The sequence below is a fragment of the Pagrus major genome, chromosome 12 (assembly GCF_040436345.1).
Source record: "Pagrus major chromosome 12, Pma_NU_1.0".
Lineage (NCBI taxonomy): Eukaryota > Metazoa > Chordata > Actinopteri > Spariformes > Sparidae > Pagrus > Pagrus major.
In genome coordinates, this window is record NC_133226.1 from 16,503,606 (window position 1) to 16,526,079 (window position 22,474).

The following is a 22,474-nucleotide window of genomic DNA, read 5'->3' on the forward strand; positions in this document are numbered from 1 at the left end:
TTGAGATTTTAAGACTCTGCCAGGAGCTTTGGAGGCTGACCTGATAGCACACTGATGCCAACACCCGGTTTATGTCAACGCCAAGTCGAAACCACCACAACCTTCTCATCCCTGCCAGCGTCATATCTTAATCCCCTCAGGCTTTATCACTTAAATCACCTTTAAAAACAAAAGCGGATCCTATACGTGGCTTCCCACAACTATTTCCCGCCTGCATACCCCACTTCCCCCCTCTCAGCTCCCCTGAACAGATTTGGCTCCAGGCCACCGCAGCCGGGCTCTTTGAGGGAATATGAATGGCATTGGCTCAGGGGCTGTTGCCATGGTGTTGACTTATTTACTGTACATCAGCCCACTGCCTTGAAACACTGCACTGCACGTTTTGGCTGCCATATGAGTGTCAGTGTTATCATCCAAAGGACACATTTCCACTGGGTGATTTGGAAAATTCAACTGTGGCTGCTCATAAACAACAGAAAGTTGCGAGCGAATGCAAAAAGTCCTGTAAGCTTTATGTACCAACCAAAAGAAAATGTGCTTTATTATCAAATCCACTCTTTATATGTTGGTTTTCATTAATGATACACATCATAAAAAACATTGCGATGAGATCAAACAGAAATTATGTTTATGAGAAATAAGAAGAAAAACACAGTTGAGTTCTTGGATCCTCATGAAAAACATACAGCACGTCTCAGAATTCATTTGGTTTTTGATGTCTTGGGCAGCTGTTTTCTTCAGCAGCAGCTGGCCACACCACACATTTTAATGAAACCACATGTGGAATATGTCAGTGACATTTTAACTGCCCAATAATCAATGTGCAGAAGGAGTGAGTGCATGGATTATTGGATGCTACCAAGGACCACAATTTTTGACAAAATTACTCATCCTAGCCTTTAGGCAAAATCAGAAAATCCCCTTTCAGATTCAACTGGTTGTGCAAGATTAATTTTAAGTCAAAGCTGTCAGGGGAGGATATTTGATTTTAAGCTGCAGGGTAATATTTATGAATGGATGCAGAGCTCTGTTTTGTTGTGTCATCGGCAGCAACATGGTATTATTTGACAGGGAATGACAACATACGGCTTTGAGCTAAACAATGACTTATTTAGTTTAGCGCGTGTGTAATAAATATGGCACTTACAGTGCAGAATCCCAAAATTAGCATAGTGCAGGGGTTTTCAAAGTGTGGGATAGTGGGCCTCCCCTAAGAGAACTCTTAAACTCTTAAGCTTAAAAAAAGGTTTCAACAATAAATGTCATACACATCTTTATTTTTTAAAACATCTTAAACATCTTTATCTGTGAATGTGCTCAAATATTTTTTTAGACACAATCTTTGTGTATGTTTTGAACATCTTTTTAAAACACATTTTAACACCTTTGTGTGTTTTTAAACATATTTTGAATACATTTAAACATATTTTTTGTTAAAAAACATCTTCACTCATCCGACGTTATCCCACATTAACATAGTGGGCTGAAACACTGAAAATGATCTCCCCATTCCTGTAACTAAATTCCTCAAATCAAATAATGAATAATAATGAACAGATCAACGTCAGTCAGACACTTTTATCATACCTGCGCACCATGGGCAGCGCTGCTTTTCATATCACTGTCTCAACATCGTGCGTAAATCCTTGATATAATAATAAACCGATTGCAAATCTTGCCAACTTATTTTGCTCCCCTCTATTTTAGTGGGAACAATGAGTCTGTGTCTTTGATGCGCACAGGCGGTGGATGCGGGGATGCGCTGTAGAAAGGATAAACGCAGATCATCCTCTACCCGCAGCCGTGACCGGTACTTACTTTTAATCATTGCCAGTGAGGAAAATAACACACTGTGGCAGCGGAGCATCGTCAGGACCAATGAATGAAAAACCAAACTTTAAATAATCAGGGTCATACTTCCTCCGTTTTCTGCTCGCCTCTGTGTCCACTCTCACTTTCACCTTAGGTACTAAAAAATCGATCCATTATGATACACTTTTTTTCCCGGTGTATTTTTTCTCACGCCGCGCCTCCCCTGAAGTCCTCTGGCGCCCCCCTGGGGAGGCGCGCCTCACACTTTGAAAACCGCTGTCCTAAACACGTGGCTTTGGTATGAGCCTTGTCACATGATTTGATTGGGAAACAAACCTGGAGACCTGAAGTCACAAAAGTGACGTTAACTCCATGTTTTTTGGAGAAATCTTTAAAAAGTAAAGGTGAACCCAGCTCTGAGTGAGATGGACTAACACACAATTGAAATGACAGTGTTGACCTGACTGTGTTATAAAGAAGCCAGGAAAAGGGTCCCTGATCACAGCCATTTGACTGACATTTGCCATTTACTGATGAGCTACCTGATAAGGTTCGTACACGCAGGCACAGACTTCATGCAGACATGAAAATACTTTCAAGATACGGGACGTTTGGCGAACCTTTACCTGGAGCTGCCAGAGGAGCAGAATGATGATCCCGAACAAGAAGGTGACATGCCAAATGGTGGTCTTGCTCTAGAGTCATGCCTTCAGCCACGTGATGTTTCAGAGGACATATTGTGTTTTAGTGAAGGAATCTACTCTGTTGCCCCTGCAGAAGGAAATAGTCCAGTCAGCTTTTTCAAAATACCTAAACTTGAGGCCACGGCTTTCCCTGTTCAGTTCCCCACTGGTCAAAATACACTAGATGAACAGAGACTTATCAAAATAACACCCAGTGGTTATTTCAAAACCAGGCTTTTAGGTGTTGATGATCACTTTGCCAGAGACACAAACTATTTGTTCTTTGCACAGTTTGTGAGTGAAATACACTTGGCCACATCCAGCATGACAATTCAATTACGTAAGGGAAAGCCTTTCACCAGAGATGGACGCAAAATAACGTGAGGAATGTTGCGAGACAAACGAGAGGTTGAACGACTGGTGAGAAATAAAGATGCAGTCAGATTCATGCAGCTGCTGAGAAGGACACCAGCCTATTGGGAGAAAACAACGAGAGATCTGTTTGCCATGATAAGACAGCTCGGAACTCCTACTTTCTTTTGTACGTTTTCTGCAGCAGAAATGCGTTGGCCTGAGGTGATTGAAGCAATAAAACGTCAGCAGGGTGAGGAAGTTGATTTTGATGAACTCGACTTGTCCACAAAGTGTGACATATTGCGAAGCAATCCTGTGACTACAATGCGCATGTTTGATAAGCGTGTTGAGGCCTTATACAGAGATTTGATCTTGTTGCCTGCACAACCCCTTGGCAAAGTTGTTGATTACTTTTACCGAGTTGAGTTTCAGCACAGAGGAAGCCCACACATACATTGCCTGCTATGGGTAGAAGGAGCTCCTGTTTTTGAGGAAGATGATGATCAAACTATCTGTGACTTTGTGAACAAATATATCACTGCACAGCTACCTGACCCAGTTATACGAAATGAGTCGCCCCATGTCAGACCTGCAAAACACAACATCAGAATGTGTACATGTGTGGATGACATCTTTGACAGACAAGTACAAAGCCAGGCCTGTAACACCCGAGTTTGAGGAGATGTGTATGGCAGACTTTGCCTCAACTTGCAGAGGCTGAGATAAATCCAGCTCTAGGTCAAAAAACAGCATTATTCATTTTCATCAGACAATAACTGAGATTATTTTTACATCATGTGCAACCTAATGACTTGAATATGAATTTGCAGGTATGTGTTACACTGGTGTTGCAAGACATACTGCCAGCTCCTCTTGCCACATCATGCACTAAATACACGGAAATCACTTTGATATATAGAGTGAGTAATTTGTATTGTTCCAGCCTAGTCACCAGAATAAAATGTTGGCAGTTAGGCTGCCAGGGTTAGGGTTTCTGCAAACCACTGATATGTTTGTATTTGTACATGTCATTCACATTGCTGCCAAGCCAGTGACCACAGTGTGTGACTGTGTTACAACATTTGTAAGTGTGAAACCACTGACTATTTTTAAGGAGACCTCGGGATAATTTCCAGTGATGTTTGTGGTGCAATAAACCTGATATATTTAATGGAAAGTCTGGATATATTCACTCAAAAATCTTACATATTGCACCCTTAAATCAGGATTGGACTGTGTATCATACATCTCAGCATCATAGAAAGAAATTAAGGTGTAATATATACTCGCATTAAGACTCTGCTGCAAGAGATCTGTGTCTGCATTACAAGTCTACACATAGAAATGATAACACAATATAAGGTGAGGATGCTGTGTGTATATTCTCTCTCAAAATCAGGTGAACAGCAAAATGGCAGTTTCTTTAAAGTTAGCATGTGAAAAAAACCTTCCTCTCCGGTTCGATACGGCCAATAAATGGATCAAACAATGGCTGAATACATTTAAAGACGGATGTCACTCCACTCTTGCAAAAACAGAAATGAGTTAGTTTGACAAGAAATAAAAAATAAGAAAAAGAAAAGGCACATGAGATCTTTTGAACCAAAAGAGCCTGAAATCTGCAGATCAGAAGTCAGGATGGAGCTCCGCTGCTTATGTTAACAAAGGCTTGTAAATCTCAAACAAAATATCAGCCTTCTCCGCTGAATTCATTGTAGCAATTTGGAGTTTGAGGGTGATGGAAAAAGCAAGAGCGGAAAATTATGTTACACGGTTGTTGCATTATTGGCTTTGAAGTAGGGTACAGATTATCACATCTGCATCCTCTGTCAGTAAATGAGATATTGTTACATCAAACACGCTGCTGTGAGCTGTTGGAAAGAGTTAAAGATAATAGAAATTACACAACATACAAAATAATCGCCTCAGAGGAAGTGGAGGTGGAGTAAAATATACATAATCATAGATTACAGTGAGCAGTACACTGACTGCACCTCTGTGTGGAGCCAGTAGATGGCGGTGCTGAGCTTCACCAGCAGTCTCACAAACCGGAAGTATAGAAGAAGACGTAGAAGAAGAAGCTCACACGTGTGTCCAACATGTCTGCCTACCGTGTTGTTGTGTGCTGAGATGCTGTGAGCTGTGTTTAACGCTACTTTGAAGCCGTTTTGTGTCATAAATTGTACGGAGAAGTTACCGGCCACGGTCTTGAAAGAGGCTTAAAGCTTTGAAGATGGCGCAGAGGAAGAAGAAACTGACGAAGAAGAAGAGGCACACAGGCAGCAGAGAGCCAGAGGCGGACTCTGACAGCGGAGACTTCGAGCTGGCTGCCGAAGTTAAAGACGATGATTCTGTAAGGAAACAACACTTTTAAACAACTTATTCTACCCGTGTTTGATATATTAATACTTAATATCTATACCTATTGTTAATAGCAGTTGTGTTACAGCAGATGTTGTGTAACTACCTCAGTTGTATTCGTCAGGGGGTATAGCTCAGTGGTAGAGCATTTGACTGCAGATCAAGAGGTCTCCGGTTCAAATCCGGATGCCCCCTTTAAATCTTTATACATGGTAAAAGTGTCAACGAGAGTTGGAATATACATTCATATAAATAATCTCATAATTCTTCCATATACGAATCACTGCGTATTTAGATGTCACCACATCTGTTTAAAGGATAAATTCGCCCAAAAATGACAAATGAGTCATTATCAGCTATCCCTCATGCCGATGGAAAGTCAAGTTAAAGTGAAGTGATCCACAAAACATTTCTGGAGCTTCACAATAAAATATTGCTTCAGAATTCTTTTAAACGACTGAAGTATATGGGGACTTGTTTTATAATGTAAACAAACAACGTAATAAATTATAAAATGGGTACATACAGCTTGTGTGTCCTAATCCAAGTCTCTGCAAGCCCCTAGATCCAAAATCGATTTGAGAAGACCTTTTTTTTTTTTACACCCTTATTTAAGTCAAAGTCTTGACTGTTCACTGAAACTTTTGGAGATTTGGATTACAATGGATGAGCTGTATGGAGCCGCTTTTTTGTTTTCTTTCTTTATGTTTTAAAAAATACCCCATCTACTTCAGTTATATTTTACTGTGAAGCTCCAGAAATGTTTTGTGGACTGGGAAACTTGACCCAACTTTCCATCGGCATGAGGGTGGATAATGACAGAATTGACATTTTGGAGTGAAGTCATCCTTTAATCTCTGTCACTTTACATGTAATTACACATATTCTGACACGTGTACATTGGTACGATAAAACAAGTAACCTGTTGCTCCGTCCATGCATTTAAATCTACATTCACTCTGTTATCTTCATTACTTTGGTATTATGTAAGACTTTACCTACCTCGGGATATGTTTGTGCTTAAACAGTTTGGTAATTTTTTTAGTCAGTCAGCAGAAAAGTTTGTGAACCAATAAGTCAATCCTTTAACGTCTATCTCCACTCAAAAATGTGTTTTGCTTATTATTGCCCTGCTTGGCTGATTGAGTGTCACTGTGTGTGCAGAAGTAGTTGGCTAGTCCTTTGTTTCTGTGTCAACCATTAGATACCAGCATGAAAGTTACACAATTAAATATTAAATTAACAATATTTGCATATTCATAGACTGTCTGAGGGATGAATAAAACGTTATCCTATCTTGACCAGCGGAAAACATGAACTGGAGTGGTTGGTGATCTGGCCACAAAAATGATATTATGTTCAATTTATAATCTAAATTGTGATCTTTTTTCTTAGCTTTGAAGTGTATGTTTGACTAAAGCCCGAGTTGAAATAGCCTATGAATTTTTCCATTCCATTTGCAATTTCCATTTTTCCATTTCATAAAATAGATTTTGTTAATAAGTTATTTTTGTGTTTTCTTGTTGGTCTCACAGCCGGGGAGGAAACTGCCGAGGTTCCCCGCCTCATCAGAATACCCGTCAGATGTGGAGCCCGACATGAGGGAGCTGGTCAGAGCCCAAAACAAGAAGAAGAAGAAGTCTGGAGGCTTTCAGTCCATGGGTAAGACCCAGTGAAGAGTCCAAAGATAGGGCTGCATGTCCACTGGTTACTCACAGTGTTGAAATCTACCTGTATATATTTCATTTTAGATACAAAAGAAAACCTATAAGTAAAGTCTGATCCATTATTGCCCAGAGCAATATTGTTTAACTAAATTCTGTACGATTTCAGGTCTCAGCTACCCTGTTTATAAAGGCGTCATGAAGAAGGGTTACAAAGTCCCTACCCCGATCCAAAGAAAGGTAAGTCAGCACCACTTCAGGATCCCGTAATCCGACATTTGTAACTATTAACTGCGCAGTATTTCACACCCAATTCTTCTCTTCACCATTTTAGACTATCCCTGTGATTTTGGATGGTAAAGATATGGTAGCCATGGCCAGGACCGGCAGTGGTAAGACAGCTGCCTTCCTGGTGCCCATGTTTGAGAAGCTGAAAGCCCCTCAAGCCCAAACGGGTGCCCGGGCCCTCATCATGACCCCCACCAGGGAGTTGGCCCTGCAGACCATGAAGTTCACGAAAGAGGTCAGACTGATGATAATCTAATCTTTAATCACTGTTTAGTTGCTCTGTGATTCCTTTGGAGAGCCTGTCTCTGATGTTTTCTTCTCACTGCATTTTTGTGTTATAGTTGGGAAAATTCACCGGCCTCAGGACTGCCTTGATCCTCGGTGGAGATAGGTGAGTGATGTCCCAATATTCCCGTTGTACTCTGAGATCCTTTAACTCTGGGGTGAATTGTACATCTCTCTGCTCTTTTCCAGCATGGACGATCAGTTTGCTGCTCTTCATGAAAACCCTGACATGTGAGTGTTTCATCATAGTTCTGACAACCTGGTTTCTCCCCATCATTTACTGCATGTTTTAGTCCTGATCTCTGTGCTTCTTCCCCTCAGAATCATCGGTACCCCCGGTCGTCTCATGCATGTTGTCACAGATATGAACCTGAAGTTGCACAATGTGGAGTACGTGGTGTTTGATGAGGCTGACAGGTGAGAAAGGTGTCATATTTCTAATTCGCAGCTGTGATTCACTCGTATGCATTTATGTGTTAATATGCCGGTGCTCTCCCTTTGCTCAGGCTGTTTGAAATGGGTTTTGCTGAGCAGCTTCAGGAGATCATCCGCAGGCTTCCAGACAACAGACAGACTCTGCTGTTCTCTGCCACTCTGCCCAAACTGCTGGTGGAGTTTGCTAGAGCAGGTCAGTTCTGTCACACTGACTCACCGAAGATCATAATAATACGCATTATAAAACATTGCTGCCCAAGATTCAAGCTAACTCAATGTATATATATTTCTTTATATTTCCAGGGTTGACTGAACCAGTGTTGATCCGTTTGGATGTTGATTCTAAGCTCAGTGACCAGATCGAGGTAAATAAAAAAGGGGCTACAAATAATGATTATTTGGATTATTGATTTATCTGCAGCTTATTTTCATGATTAATTGATAAATAGTTAAGTCTATAAAATGTCAAATTGTGACAAATGAGTCCAAAGTGATGTCTTCAAATTGCATCTTTTGTGCAACCAACAGTCCAAAACCCAAAGACTCTTCATCTAATATCATAGATGAAAAGCAGCAAATCCTCACATTTAAGAATCTGGAACCAACATTTTTGATGAAAATAGTTGGTCTTTAATTTTATTTCGATCAACTAATTGTTGCTGCTCTGTACGCATTTAAACAAACATGACAGAATTTGGCAAGAAAATTCAGATAATTTGAAATTGTTCCAGTTATTGAAGTGTTTTTAAAGAGGAAAACTTTCATTTTTTAAATTAATTCATACTCTTATTGTGATAAAACAAGTTTAAGATGTGCTCAATAGGTAGAAACCAGACCTCTCTTACTAATTATTTAGTCATTTAAATGGAAGGTTTGTTCATAAAAAAACTGGCCTTGAACTGATGGTTTAGACTTGTAGAATAAAAAAAGTGACCCTGATATTAAAACAACTTAAGTGTCCTGCATCCTCCATGTGCTCTTTAAAGACTCAAACTAACTTGATGAGTAAGGAAGTCATCAGAATAACTTGTGTATTCATTACTCAGAAATGACTGTTACAGGTGCACAATGTGCTTACAGAATCCTAATTTCTCCTGTTTTTCCCTCAGCTGTCATTCTTCCACGTGCGTGTGGACGACAAGCAGGCACTGCTGCTTTATATGCTGAGGAGCGTAGTGAAGATTCATGAACAGACTGTGGTTTTTGTAGCCACTAAACACCATGTAGAGTACCTCAAGGAGGTAAGATACAAATAGCAGTCTTGTCTCTCTTTCCGTGTAGTCAAGTTTTAAAACATCAACTTTGATTTATGCTAAATTTGTTGTGTTTTCATCTCCAGCTGCTGACTTCAGAAGGTGTGGAGTGTGCCTACATCTACAGCTCTCTCGATCAGACCGCCAGGAAGATCAACATCGGGAAGTTCGTGCATCGGAAAGCCATGGTGCTGATTGTGACTGATGTCGCTGCTCGTGGTATAGACATCCCCCTGCTGGACAATGTCATCAACTATAACTTCCCCTCCAAGCCTAAGCTATTCCTGCACAGAGTTGGTGAGCTGCTTATGCACTAAATTAAGACTTCTATTTACCCCTAATCAAAGTATTTTTCATTTTTTCAAAATTCTATTTAGAGGAAGAAGAAGTGATGAGTTTGATATGATAAATGAGGATTATTTGGTCATCACCTGTCTTTTCCCATCAGGCCGTGTGGGACGTGCTGGCCGCAGTGGCAGAGCCTACAGTATGATTTGTCAAGATGAGATGCCTTTAGTCTACGACCTTCACCTCTTCCTTGGAAGGCCTGTTCAGTTCGCCACACCTGAACACAAACAAGGTAGACTTTGAGTTGTTTTATACATCTAAAGCTGCCAGTGGACTTATTACTCGTCGCAATCTTTGCCTTTCTTCTGTCACTGTCTCTAATTTTAAAACCTCCCCTCCAATCTCTAGATTCAGAAGGTGTGTTTGGTCGGGTCCCTCAGAGTATCCTGGATGACGAAAGTTCTCATCTGATCACGGCTCACGAAAACTCCCACGACCTGGAGAACCTGCATCGTGTCTCAGAGAACGCCTACAAGCAGTATCTCAAGTCTCGACCAAACCCCTCAACGGAATCCATCAGACGGGTTAAAAGCACAGATATGTCCGTCATGGCCGTTCATCCACTACTAGGTCAGTTTGGAGGAGGATGAGCTGTGAAGAGAAAAGGGATGATGATACAGGCAGTAGTTGGTAATATGATTTGATTAATCTTGTTTCAGGGTCGGGTTTGGAGAAAATGGAACTGGATCGCCTTCAGTTGGTTGATGCAATCAAAGGCTACAGATCTAAATCAGTAAGTTGCAGTAGAAAATAATGCAGATATCTCAAAGTATTGCAATTTCTTGCTTAAACAAAAATCTTATCTTTTTGTCTTCTTCTAGACTATCTTTGAAATCAACTCTCGCAGTAAGACACAGGCTAGTGAGGTGATGCGGAAAAAACGCTCCAAAGACACACAGCTGGTGGACAAATTCAACAAACACAGAGACAGCCTGGCTGCAGAGAGCCAGCTGCAGCAGCCCATCAACCCAACCATAGCTGACGATGATTACACACACTCTACAGGCAGAGAGGAGGACGATGATCTTAAGGCAAGAGACTCATTTCTCTGTAGCATTAGGATTTGGAATCCACAGTGTTTTTTCTCTTGAGTATTTTTGGTTCACTGAGAATAATCCAGATGCCAAAACATGCGGCGTGTTTCGGTCATCTGTAACTCATCCAGGTGGTAAAAATTTCATATACCACTGAAGTAGGAAATAAGATGATATAATTATCCATATCCCTTACATGTCACAAGACCTTAGGGCTGCAATAGATCCTTTTCATTATAAATGAATCTACTAATTATTTTCTCAGTTAATCGTTTATGTCAGAAAATAGAGAAAAATCACAGTTTCTAAAAGCCCAAGGGGATGTCTTCAGATATTAGGCAGTTTGTGAGTTTGAGAAGGGAAAATTAAGGCCTTGAAAGTTATTAAAAAGTAGACATAAATTTTCTCATTGTTGTAACAGTAATTAACCTTGATCTGTGTCTTAAACATGTTGGGTAAATGTTTTGGTAAATTTTCTTGAAAAATTACTAAAGATAAATTGTTAAAAATATCAAATCAGAAACTATGCCAATTAATCTTCTGTTTATCAACCATTGATCAGTTTATTGACTAATCAGTTCAGCTCTAAAAGACATGTATAAAACTGTAAGAAATTTGCACACACTACACTTGTGTGCAAACTTTATTAAGGCAGAGCGGCACCACTCATTTCTTTTACTGTTGTTGCAAATCCTCATTTTGTACGCAGCAGTTTAAATACAAACTAATGGCAACTTTCAACATGTAATTCTCCATGTGTCCACCAGGAGGTGTTCTCTGCAGTGGTAGGTGGAAAACGAAGAAGCCTGCGGGAACATGGGGAAGAACAGCCAAAGAACAAGAGAAGCAGACAGTCGGGAAAAGACGAGGAGTATTACATCCCCTACAGACCCAAAGACTTCAACTCTGAGAGAGGGTGAGTCATGAAACCTTGAGAATGAGACATGATTAAAACGTGTCAACATTGTGTTATAACACGTGGTTCATGTTCTGTGTGATGTCAGGTTAAGTCTCGGCGGCGAAGGCACTGCTTTTGAGCAGCAGGCCTCTTCAGCTGTCCTGGATCTAATGGGAGATGAGGGAGAGCGGCTCAACCAGCACAAACACATGATGAAATGGTGAGCGTTTAAATTCACTTTGAATCTATTTCTCTTCTCCACTTTCTGACACCATATGCTTCTGATTTGGCCATTTCATACCGTAACACAGTGTCTTTGTATCACTTATAGGGACCGTAAGAGGAAGCGCTTTGTGAGAGAATCAGGAAAGGGGGATCAGAAGAAGAAGATCAGAACAGATGGTGGTCAGGTCATCGACAACAAAAGGAACAGGAAGAACTTGTATCCTTCCAACAAAAAGTCTTTATGTGTTTACTGTTACTGCTGTTACTGTTGTCTCACTCTGACAATATTTAGTTGTTGTATCACTTAACAACATGTCAGTTACGAGGAGTGGAAGAAGAAATATAGGGTTGATGACGCAGATGGCTCAGATGGAGAAACGGGAGCAGGGAGGAGGCCAGCAGGAGGTAAGAGAGCATCTGTAGCCTCAATACTTCTAATCCGTTTCATCTGCACTAGGGCTGACCCGAATGCTTTGAAGCTTCTTCCGTTGCTATGGTAATCGTCTTCCAAATCAATATTCAGATGCTTCGTTTTTTGTTTTTTCAAAGAGGGAAAAGACTGATAAAGAGCAAGAAACTGAGCTTCTTTATGAGGTTTAATAAGTCTCAAAACCAGCACAGATAAAAAGCAGGAGGTTGCCTGTGATGTGAGCGAACGGAACTGTATCTGTGAGCAGAAAAGCACCCCAGCGAGGGAGCATTTCTGCTCAACGATCACTTATCAAGGGATAGAATAGACAGTGGGTGATGTCTTGCCTCCTGTCTTCGTCTCTCATCAGGCTCAAAAGTACAATATAGGCTAATTTGAAGAATGCTTCGTGGGTAACTGTCACCGAAGCTTCAAAAACCCAAAAACGGCTACTATCTAGGTTTTAAAGCAACAATTTGACATTTTGGCAAATCCCACCTGATGAATTGATTAAAATATTGATACCACTTTCAGCTTAGCACAAGTACTGGAAGCAGGGGGAATTGCTCACTTGGGTCACACGAAATCTGCCTACATACACCTCTAAATCTCTCTAATAATTTTTTTCTCCTTTCTTTAATCAGTGTAAAAATCAAAGTGGTGGTTGGGGGGGATCTGGGACTCCAAGCAGCGAAATGTAGTTTTTACATGCTGTGTGTACAGATTAAACAAAGGATATGTATCGTGACATTAGTGAGTGTCAGTGAGGTTCAGGAAGATGATTTTTTTTCAGTCTTTATGCTAAGCTAACCAGTGCTAACAGATATTAGAATGTTATGGGTTTCCCAAAATGTCAAACTATTCCTTTAAATCATAATATTACATTGCTATTTTGAACCTTCAACCTTCAAACATGTGAATGATTTGTCTGCTTGAATTTCCAAGCAGAAAGATAAATCACATCACAAGTTTTTTTTTCAGTCCACATGTAACCTCAAAAAAATCTGTGAATTCTTTTTCTTAATCCCTTTTTTCTGAATCGTCCGTGTCCCAGGTCGTGGTCGTGGTCGTGGTGGTGGCCGTGGCCGTGGTCGGCAAGGTCCTAGCTTCCCGAAGCCTGCAACACCGCAGCATACGCCCGGAGGCCGAAAAATCCGCTCAGAGCTGAAGACGAGCCAGCAGATCCTGAAAAAGCGCAAGAAAGAGCAGAAGCAGCAGTTCCTGCAGGGTGGTGGCATGAAGAAACTCCGTGCCAAGAACAAACAGTTTGTCGGAGATGTTAAGAAGTCAGGCTTTGGACGAGGTGGTCAAAAGAAGGGTAAGATGAGGAAGAGACTCTGAGGAGGACGCAGAGGGAGATGCAGTGTGAGATGGTGGGCACCATGAGGGACCGGATTGTGACTACATCATCATCCCCAACCACCTTCAATAATTTCACAGTCTGTCATGACTATGGATTGAATGAGTTGAGGAAATAATCTCTAACTGTAGAGATGAGCTTCAACTTTTACTTCATTGCCTACTGAACTCTAAATTTGATACAGATTATGTATAAGAATGATCCAGTGTACTGGATTTTCCTGTTTTGAGCATGTTGGCAGATGAAATGTTTAACAGTATTGAGATATGTCTATACGCATCATTAACTGTTGGTAAAATACAGATATTAATGAGACAATATTCCGTGTGGTCTTCATTTGTAGTCAGTTGTCGATACAACAAACTAAAAAGTGTTCATGATGTCATGTATAGGTCGGTACATTTATTTGGCACAGTGTCTTTCATGCATGATTCTTCTACAACTGGTTTTCCTGAAATTAATTATTTCCTGATCTTCACGTTTGGTTCTCAGTATCAAGCTCCCAGAAAGCCAGATCCTACATTTCCCATAATGCAACGAATGGCATCTTTTTTGTGACCCACCCTTTCTGCTAACAACACCCAACATCTTCAAAATCTATATCTCAGTTTGTAATGCAGGTTTTTTTTTACGAGAAAAGATAAAGATATTTTTTAACAGCCCCAGGGGAAATTTTGCTTGGGCAATAGTGATGCACAGTACAGTGGTAACCAAGACAGTGATACCCAAACACAATAAATTACAAAGACTAGAATTAACTCATGTAAAATATTGCACATGCACATGTGTTAAAAAGATAAAGTGAAGTTGGCGGAGTGCCTCTTTAATTTTCTTGATGTAAGGACATTTTTAGGAGGTTTGTACACTGTAAGTCATTTCAAGTCTTTGAAGGACTTGGATGAAGGATCATACACACTACTTGACTGCTTATTGAACAGTTGAAGACTCTGCAATGTGCCTAATGCTGAGAAAAAAAGGAGGACCTGCAGCCTCTGTGTGAGTTCACTCCTCTGGCTAGTGAGTAATGTAAAGGCCTCTTCGTCTTTTTAATGATCAGAATCTTGTGTCTGGAAGAAAATCTTTTAAGATCTAAAAAACCAGGGCTACATATGGGATGACAATATAGCTCCATTAAACAGGGGTCAAATTATCAGGGGAACTATGGTCAGACTTTATCCGGTGTCCATTTTGTCGCTATTTTAACGAAACCCTCGTCTGGGTAACCACAGGCTTTGGAAGGCTGTGTGATGTCACTTTGTTCCCCGTCCTCGGCCTTCATATTTGTCGATATGTCGTTTCTTCCTGCTGGTGTAAAGTCTGGAGTTCTCCCAGTTTGTGCTCCAGTGGTTGGTGTGAGTGGAAAAATGAGGCTTGTGGGTGTGGGTTTTTCTATGAACCTCAAAACTGAGTTCACTCACATCTTAAGGGGAGGCTGCACGATCCAAAACGTTCAGCTTCTCATTATTCATCTCCTCTGTAAAAAATAATGGTATTATACACCAAATTTATGTGTGCAGTGAAGGCCCCGGAGCCACTGGTTCTGTGATATATATATATAGCTCAGATTTTCTCCTGTTCATCACTTACAATTACGGGTTTAAAATAGTCCAGGCATTAATGTACAATGCTGCACTCTTTTGGTGGAAAAGTAGCAATGCAAGTGTATCAGCAGAAGTTTTTGAGACCTCTGTGTTCCACAGTTTCACTCACCACATATCACCTGCAGATACAGCAAGAGAAAACTGAAATAGCTTATAAATGTTCTGAGATGTAAAATCACTGGCACACTGCTTAGACTGCCTTGAATGTGAGTATCCAGATTCAGTTAGGATGCCTAAACAAATGTCCATGTCAGCTCGAGTGCATGCTATATAATACCTAATACTAAGATATTTAATTTAATATCAAAGTCAATTTAAAAAGAAAATAGTATAACATTGAAAACAAATGCAAAGTAGAAGTATTTTCACTTGTATCTAATGTGAAATATAAATATCCATTTCTGTTATGTTAGAAACATTTAAGAAATTGCTGATATGATATTTAGAAGTGCATTCAGTGTAAGTCTTGGTTGTCTTATTAAATACTGAAATGAAGCAATATAAAGTGTATTGTAAAATTAAAGTAATAGATTAACTACATTATGAATAATTAATGAATTGCTTTTGACATTTGCCATTACTATACGCTGTGTTTAAAATGTACCAAACTAAACCAAGCTAAACCAACTAAATTAAACAAGTTGTGCTGTTGATTTCATTAGAATGAAGACTGTTACTGTCACTTAAAAAATAAATAAATCTTTAGTTGTATTCATCACCAACTTGGTACTAAACTTGAGTTTTTTCTGTCATCGGGAATGGACTGGTGTCTCACATCTGAGAAGCATCACATCCGACTGTATTTTTTTTCAGGCCACATGTCAAATGATCGTGTAATTTATTTCCTGCACAAGATACAACAGTCGATCATCCAGGCAAAGCAGGATTCTCTCGCTTTTCTTCAGCTGCTGGGAAGGTGCAAAACATGACCACATGCACAGCAGCCTCAGAGGGAAGAGCAGCACTACACGGATGGCTCAGTCCATCTGGATGTGGTTACAGTGCGAGCTGTTTGTTGATGATATGTGCACATGCTATCACAGGTTATTCATGGCTGCAGAGGCTTCTCTGTGAGGATTTGTGCCTTCCACTCGTTTGTGTCGGTGCTACTAAAGATGGAAGAAAATGGGTGGTGGGTACAGTAGGTAATGTATTTGGTCCAAACACAGCAGAGTCACCATGGAGATTGTCACAGGACACACACCAGAGCACGGTCATATTTCATTGCAGGGGGATCTTCCAAGTAACATCCATTCATAAAACACACCAGCTCCTCTGTCTCAGGGGTAAAGCAAAGTTTCAGTTTGCAGTGTAGTTTATGAGTAGCCACAACTGTGTCAATACTTATTATATTAAAACAAATCCACTGTATATTTATAACTCAGTAATGGCAGGCACTACTTATATATTTTCTAATACTAATAATTATGATGTTGTTTCTCATAAGTGTAGAAAAAATAGAGCCACATATTATTATAAAAACAAAAAGTCTAGATAATATGTTAATCTAAAAAATGTTAACAACGGAAACCAAATGAAAAAAAATATATAAGCACACGTGAAACAAAGTTCTTGAATTTGATTCTACTCAAACTTTATTAATTTGGTGTTTTTTTAAACAGTGTTACCAAATACTTCACAATGAATAATGCACAATAGTTGATTATGTGGCATCTTAATGTCCAAATGAGGCTGGTAAAATTGTTTTATTTGTATGTCTTTGAGGAGGTAGATACCACTGAAAAGTGTTTAATGCAGCATGGATATTGGAATGGTTAATTTCCTTAAATGTCTGTAGTATTTAGATGTGTAATTACAGTATGGTTATCTTAAAGTTATTGTGCAAAATTAGATTTCTGCCGGACAGTGTTTACTTGCAATTAGAACACTTAAGATATTTATAAAGTCAGAAAAAGACATGCAGAAAAATAAATAAATGAAATACTTTCAGACAAAGACGGACAGACATACAAGTAAATTAAACAAGTGAGTGTGTGTATAAGTGAAGGAGGTAATAGATGAAATACACATCTGAGCAAAGCTGGCTATAAAAAGCAATTTGTGGGGAACAACATCCAGATAGGGCATTTGTACTGTCTGTCCCCTAACTATCTGGGACCAGAACAAACTGGAGTGAAGGAGGTTACGTTGCCTGCGATATCAGTTAATCCTCACGCAAAGATACCAAGCTACAGCTGCCTTTACCTCATGTGAAACCCTCCTCGTCTGTCTGATGGCCCCTCTCCCCGTCCCGGGGCTCTCTTGTGCTACAGCAGCCTTCCAGTCATCAGGAACGGCAGCTTTATCTTTGTTTAGGGTTCCCAGGACTGACACAGCATCCACTTGAGATATGCCAAAGAGGCTGCGCATCAGAGTGCTGCTGCTCTCATAAGAGTGGGATATAAATGCTAGGCAGCTGTTACAGCTGGACTGTGCTGTCTCTGTGTATAAAGCTGTAGGACATTGTATTACCACTGGTTATACCTTTTTTGGTTCATTACTTACAAATCTGTGTAAAATTTACATTTCTGCTGGTCAGCTCATACCACTTCCCTTTGCTTGACCCATTTGTTTCAGCTCATCTTAGTGTCTTTTATTAAAGCACTAATGGTGCTTTAAAGGACACTCTGACATCTAAGTTTTCACACATGGCTGCCCTTTCCATCCAAAAAACAACCACATTTTTGTTACCCTTCTCAGTTGTACATATTCACTTTGTTTTTTTAGGTTTGATTCTCCGACAATGCGGCTCATGAGCCGACTCGCCCTTGAGTGAGCTAACAAGAAATGTTTTCTAAACAATGTGCTTGCAAACAATTTGATAACATTTCATGTCTCTCTGCAAGTTGATTTTCATAATATGGTGAAATATTTTAATAATTATGACTTGTGGCTACCCTAAAAAGTAAGGCAAAATATCTGCACAGTGTACTGATAACTCCCAGTAAATCTAATTTATTGGAGCAAATATTTTAATCAAAGGTGGTTGTGATCTGCATAATTAAGAGTCAATCTAGTCTCAGAAGGGACCAATCAGAGATGCCGTGATGCAATGCACATCCCTGCAAACTGTTTCACATTATTCCACAGGTGGCAGTAACACCCAAGAAACGCAGCAATGCACCCAGCAAAGGCAGCAAAGTAGAAGACTGTAAGCTAGCAGAAACTGTTGTGAACAAGGAAAGTTTCAAATTTTATAAAATGTCTGCTTTGCATATCATTAATGTGGAACAAAACTCATTGAACACATTCATTAGACCTCAAGGATACACACACACACACACACAAGGCACCGTTAAGTTTCACTGTTGGCACCCCTGGGCCTTTAAATCTGAACATGCAGCGTGACTTTCTGTCTCGATGTCACATTAAGATTTTTTTATCCCCATATCTCATTAATCTTAATCCATTATCAGAGTAATTATCTGTTTGCAGATATGTGAGTGTGTTGTGCCTTTTCCCCTGAGCAGCCGTCCCTGCAGTCTGGCTCTCCTCTCTGTGTGCTCCCCCCGATGATAAGATTGCCGCCCTTTCTCAGGCTATCGCTTACGAGGCAGAAGGCCACTTGAGGAATGACAGGGCCAACATGACTGACATTAGCGATGTAGAAAACTGCTGACGACTCATTAACGGATCCTCAGTGTGATATTCTTTTGTTTGTGTGTGTGTGTCTTTTTTTATAAGGGTCACACAGTGCTGCTCTCTCAGCCTGGGTGGAGCTGAGATGTTGTTGGGTCAACTGCTGGTTAGCTCGGTTTATTGTCATATCGTAATTACAGTGCTGTGGCTTTGTTTTGGAAACAGGCGGCTCTCGAAGATGTTTGGAACAACCTGCCATGCAGACGCTTAAAGGGAACCTTAAATTAGCTTGATCACAAGGGAAGAACTGTAGTCAGTGGGACTGTCTCGAGGCCAGAAACGTCCTAATTAGAACTAGAAATGTCTGTTGGGGTTGTGTTGGCTGCAGGCCATCATTACAGTATGCTGAATAGGAACCAGATTGGGAGAATGATCACACAGATCTGAATCCCTTTGAAAATGTGAAATTTCTGTGATGAAGTGTGACAAGCTGGAGTTCAGAAATGGCGCTAACAGTTACACTGTGAATGAAAACGCGCTATTTGAGACGTAATGTACTCACTTAACTTTTTGTTTACAACTATGTCCTTTCCATTAAAACCTTCTCTCTTTTCAAAAAAACATTCCTGATGACTGTGAGCCTCCTGATGCCCAGCATTCACCCTAACCAGGCCCAACAAACTGCATGTGGACTGCCTGACATGTCCTCTACTTGTATGACCTTCTCATTTGTGCTAATTATTTTGGGATGTTCAATAAAAGCTCATAAAGCCAAGAGAGCACATTCCGGACACCACATTAATGATGAGTTTAATATGACAGTGACTTCCTGTCTGTTTTGAGAGAGTCAGGGACAATTTAAGATCCCTTTAGATTTACAGATGTTTAATATAAATGTTCTGCTGTCTCATTATAATCCCCTTCTTAAATTTTCAAGTATCCAACCCCGATTAAACAAAAACCACTACCTGCCAATCGTAATGTAAAGAACATCCTTCCTTGCCAGAGAGCTGTGACTCTGCCATGATCTGTTGCTGCTGTCAAGCTGTAAATCTGGATGCACCCTCTGAGAAAGGAAAGAGGCTTTTCAGCGGGGACTATTACGTCCAAAGCGAGCTGCAAGACAGTGTTTCCGCTGCTCGCTTTTGTGCCATGAAAATGAAATACAGTCAGCACGCAAAGGCCTCTTTCTCCTCTTTCCCTTTTTTCTTTTTGCACCTCTTTTTCTTTTTTATTACCCTCGGCATCTTCCCACACGTTCCCTATTTTGTGTCATTGTGGCCGCAAACCCTGAAAATAGAGGTTGTTGGCGCTGATGTGTGTATTCTAAAGTGGGAAAATGGACCCATCACTGGGATTCACATGGATGTATATGCAGTTTTGTAAAAAGTACCCAAAGGTTCTACTAAGTAAAGATGTCGTGTTAAAATATTACTTTGGTAAAGGTGAAAGTCACCCATACATATTAAGTTAAAGTGTCTGATATGACATGAACTTAAGTATTAGAAGTCATTTTCTGGTCATAAATGTGCTTTAGTATCAAAAGTGCAAGTAAAAGTAAATCAAACATACATTTATCGTTATTGACCTGTCCAATTATCGGATCTGATATTCAGCATTTTTCTGATGGTATTTTTTTCTTATTGCAGATAAAATGACTTAATTGAAAAATGTGCTGCTTTGGCTCTGCAGCAGCATGTGATCTGCAAAGTAACAAGTAACCAAAGTTGTCAAATAAATGTAGTCGAGTAAAAAGTACAATATTTGCCTCGTAGAGGAGTGGAAACATAAAGCAGCATAAAATTGAAACACTCAAGTACCACAAAGTTGTACTTAAGTACAGTACTTGAGTAAATGTACTTAGTTACATTCTATCGCTGCAATTAAGTAACATTAAATGAGAGGATTTGTCTGCGTGAATGACTGCGAGGACAAGAAAGACTACCCTGCGTGTCGTGCTGTGTTGGCAGGGAGCCACAGCCCATTGGACGAGGACTCAGAGAGGGTTATTTTTGGGGATGTTCAGGTGCCTGGGGCCCCATCAGAAAGCCCTTATAAAGAGGTCCTCTCTGGGTGGGTGGAAAGTGGGTTATCAGCCTCACTGTCGCTCCTCGATGGGGCCAACTCGTTTGCATCTAGTCAACACCTTCCCTCTCTGGCACAGATCCGACCCGTGGCCTCTCTTACATCTCTTCCTACCACATTTCCTCCTGCACTTCTTGTACCAGTCAATTCACTAAATACAACTCTGTAATTATTTTTTGTTCCTTTGCCACGAATAATATGCTCTCATCAACACTTTCCGAGCCCTATCCATCTCCCCTTTCTCATCTGTTTTACATTATTAATGATCAGCAGGGGCAGAGGTGTGTTAGGCTTTGACCATATCATCACAAAGCCTTGCGGTTAATGGGATTTCAGTGTAAAGCCAAACTGAAATCCTTGTACTTATACTTAGATTGCGCATTTGGTGTAAGTGTGATTATGTAGAATGTCAAACCTCTGATTGTGCACAACAGCAATCATTATTAGTTCATGCATTTGTGCAACAGAAAAAATGGTTTATAAGGTATGAGATTCCATTTATTTACCTTAACACTTAATTTAACTTTACGTCAGCGCATCCTAATCTGGGTTGTAAAATTTTCATTTGATATTGTACAAGACTGAACATACTGAAAAATGTTATTACCACATCTTTCCGTTCTTCTTCTCCCATCTCTCCTTTCCTCATCGTAGGAATGTTTTCCCAGACTCTCTTTTCACCCTCTGTGAGCGCTCTTGTCTCTCTGTGGTTAGGCACTTCATTTGTCTTCAGCAGGATCAGAGAAAAAAAAAATCAAAACAATCACTGGACATTGAAGTAAGAGAAGTCTTAAGACAAACTCTTGGATAACAAGATGACAGCGCTTGTTAAGACAGAGCTCTTGAGAAGATGGCCACTCCAAACAATTATTTTATTGGTCGTATTTAACCCGGATTTCAAGATGCTTTAAAAAGAAAGCACATTTAATTATTGTCACATTATTCATTGGACAAAGGCAGGTTCAAAATTCTTGTTTCATTTTGTTGACATATTAGAGTCAAAGGTTTTTAAAGAGGGAATTTTTTATCACTCACCTCTGAAAACAGAAAATACTGTCAACAAACTTTTTTCACCATGTTTTTAGGAATAAAATGTTCTTTTAATCAGGCTCTGAACAATATCTGAACTAACCCCTCTGTAAAATAAATGTTTGATATTGTGAGGCTTTGATTGATTTAGTTGTTGGCTTACTTTTATTTTGATTTCATGCACAGTGATGAACACTAGTTTAACGCACATTTACTGAATAAAAATAAAACACATTAATCACAAACAATATGCGTTGACTGTTTTCTCTAGTTTTGTAAAATGTCATAAATATAATAAAAATAAAAAGTTCTATTATTATTACTGTTATTGTCGTTCCTCTAATATTGCACATTACAATAAACTTGTCAATGTTAGTGTTTAGGTAATACATGTTACATTTCTATAGATTTCTAAGAGTTTATAAGTGATTTTTTTACAAGTGTGTATTTTTTCAGGTATTTTCTTCACCTGAGCAAAGGTTTTGATGCAAAATGTGCAAAAATATATATTTTTTTAACATTACATACTGTTGCTACACTTTTATTTACTTTCATGTTACATGTTAAGTTTTTTTTTAAAACCTTTTTCAAATGTATTTTTTTATCCTACAACTCTTTGATCGCCGGATGTTTTATTCCTTGACCTATAACTCATTGTGAATTGCCTTTCTATGTTGTTGTCCTTGTATATTGTGCTGTTTTTATGGTTTGTGCTATCTTTGATTGCATAGAAATTTCATCAACTGTTGTTTTTAATTATGCTTTATAAAT

At 39.7% G+C, this 22,474-nt stretch overlaps 1 protein-coding gene and 1 non-coding gene across 2 annotated transcripts; both read left to right on the forward strand.

The window, feature by feature from the left end:
* The first annotated feature begins 4,921 nt into the window (after positions 1-4,921).
* On the forward strand, positions 4,922-13,729 carry ddx54 (DEAD (Asp-Glu-Ala-Asp) box polypeptide 54). Its single transcript, XM_073478250.1, has 20 exons — positions 4,922-5,202; positions 6,746-6,872; positions 7,044-7,114; positions 7,209-7,397; positions 7,504-7,553; positions 7,637-7,678; positions 7,769-7,864; positions 7,954-8,075; positions 8,186-8,247; positions 8,992-9,123; positions 9,222-9,432; positions 9,584-9,715; positions 9,832-10,053; positions 10,143-10,216; positions 10,305-10,514; positions 11,285-11,433; positions 11,522-11,635; positions 11,747-11,857; positions 11,960-12,045; positions 13,104-13,729. Exons 1-20 carry the CDS (start codon positions 5,083-5,085, stop codon positions 13,388-13,390), a joined length of 2,607 nt encoding a protein of 868 aa, XP_073334351.1. The 5' UTR covers positions 4,922-5,082; the 3' UTR covers positions 13,391-13,729.
* Positions 5,334-5,405, forward strand: trnac-gca (transfer RNA cysteine (anticodon GCA)). The gene has a single exon. It is a non-coding gene; the product is annotated as a tRNA-Cys (tRNA).
* Positions 13,730-22,474: the final 8,745 nt, after the last annotated feature.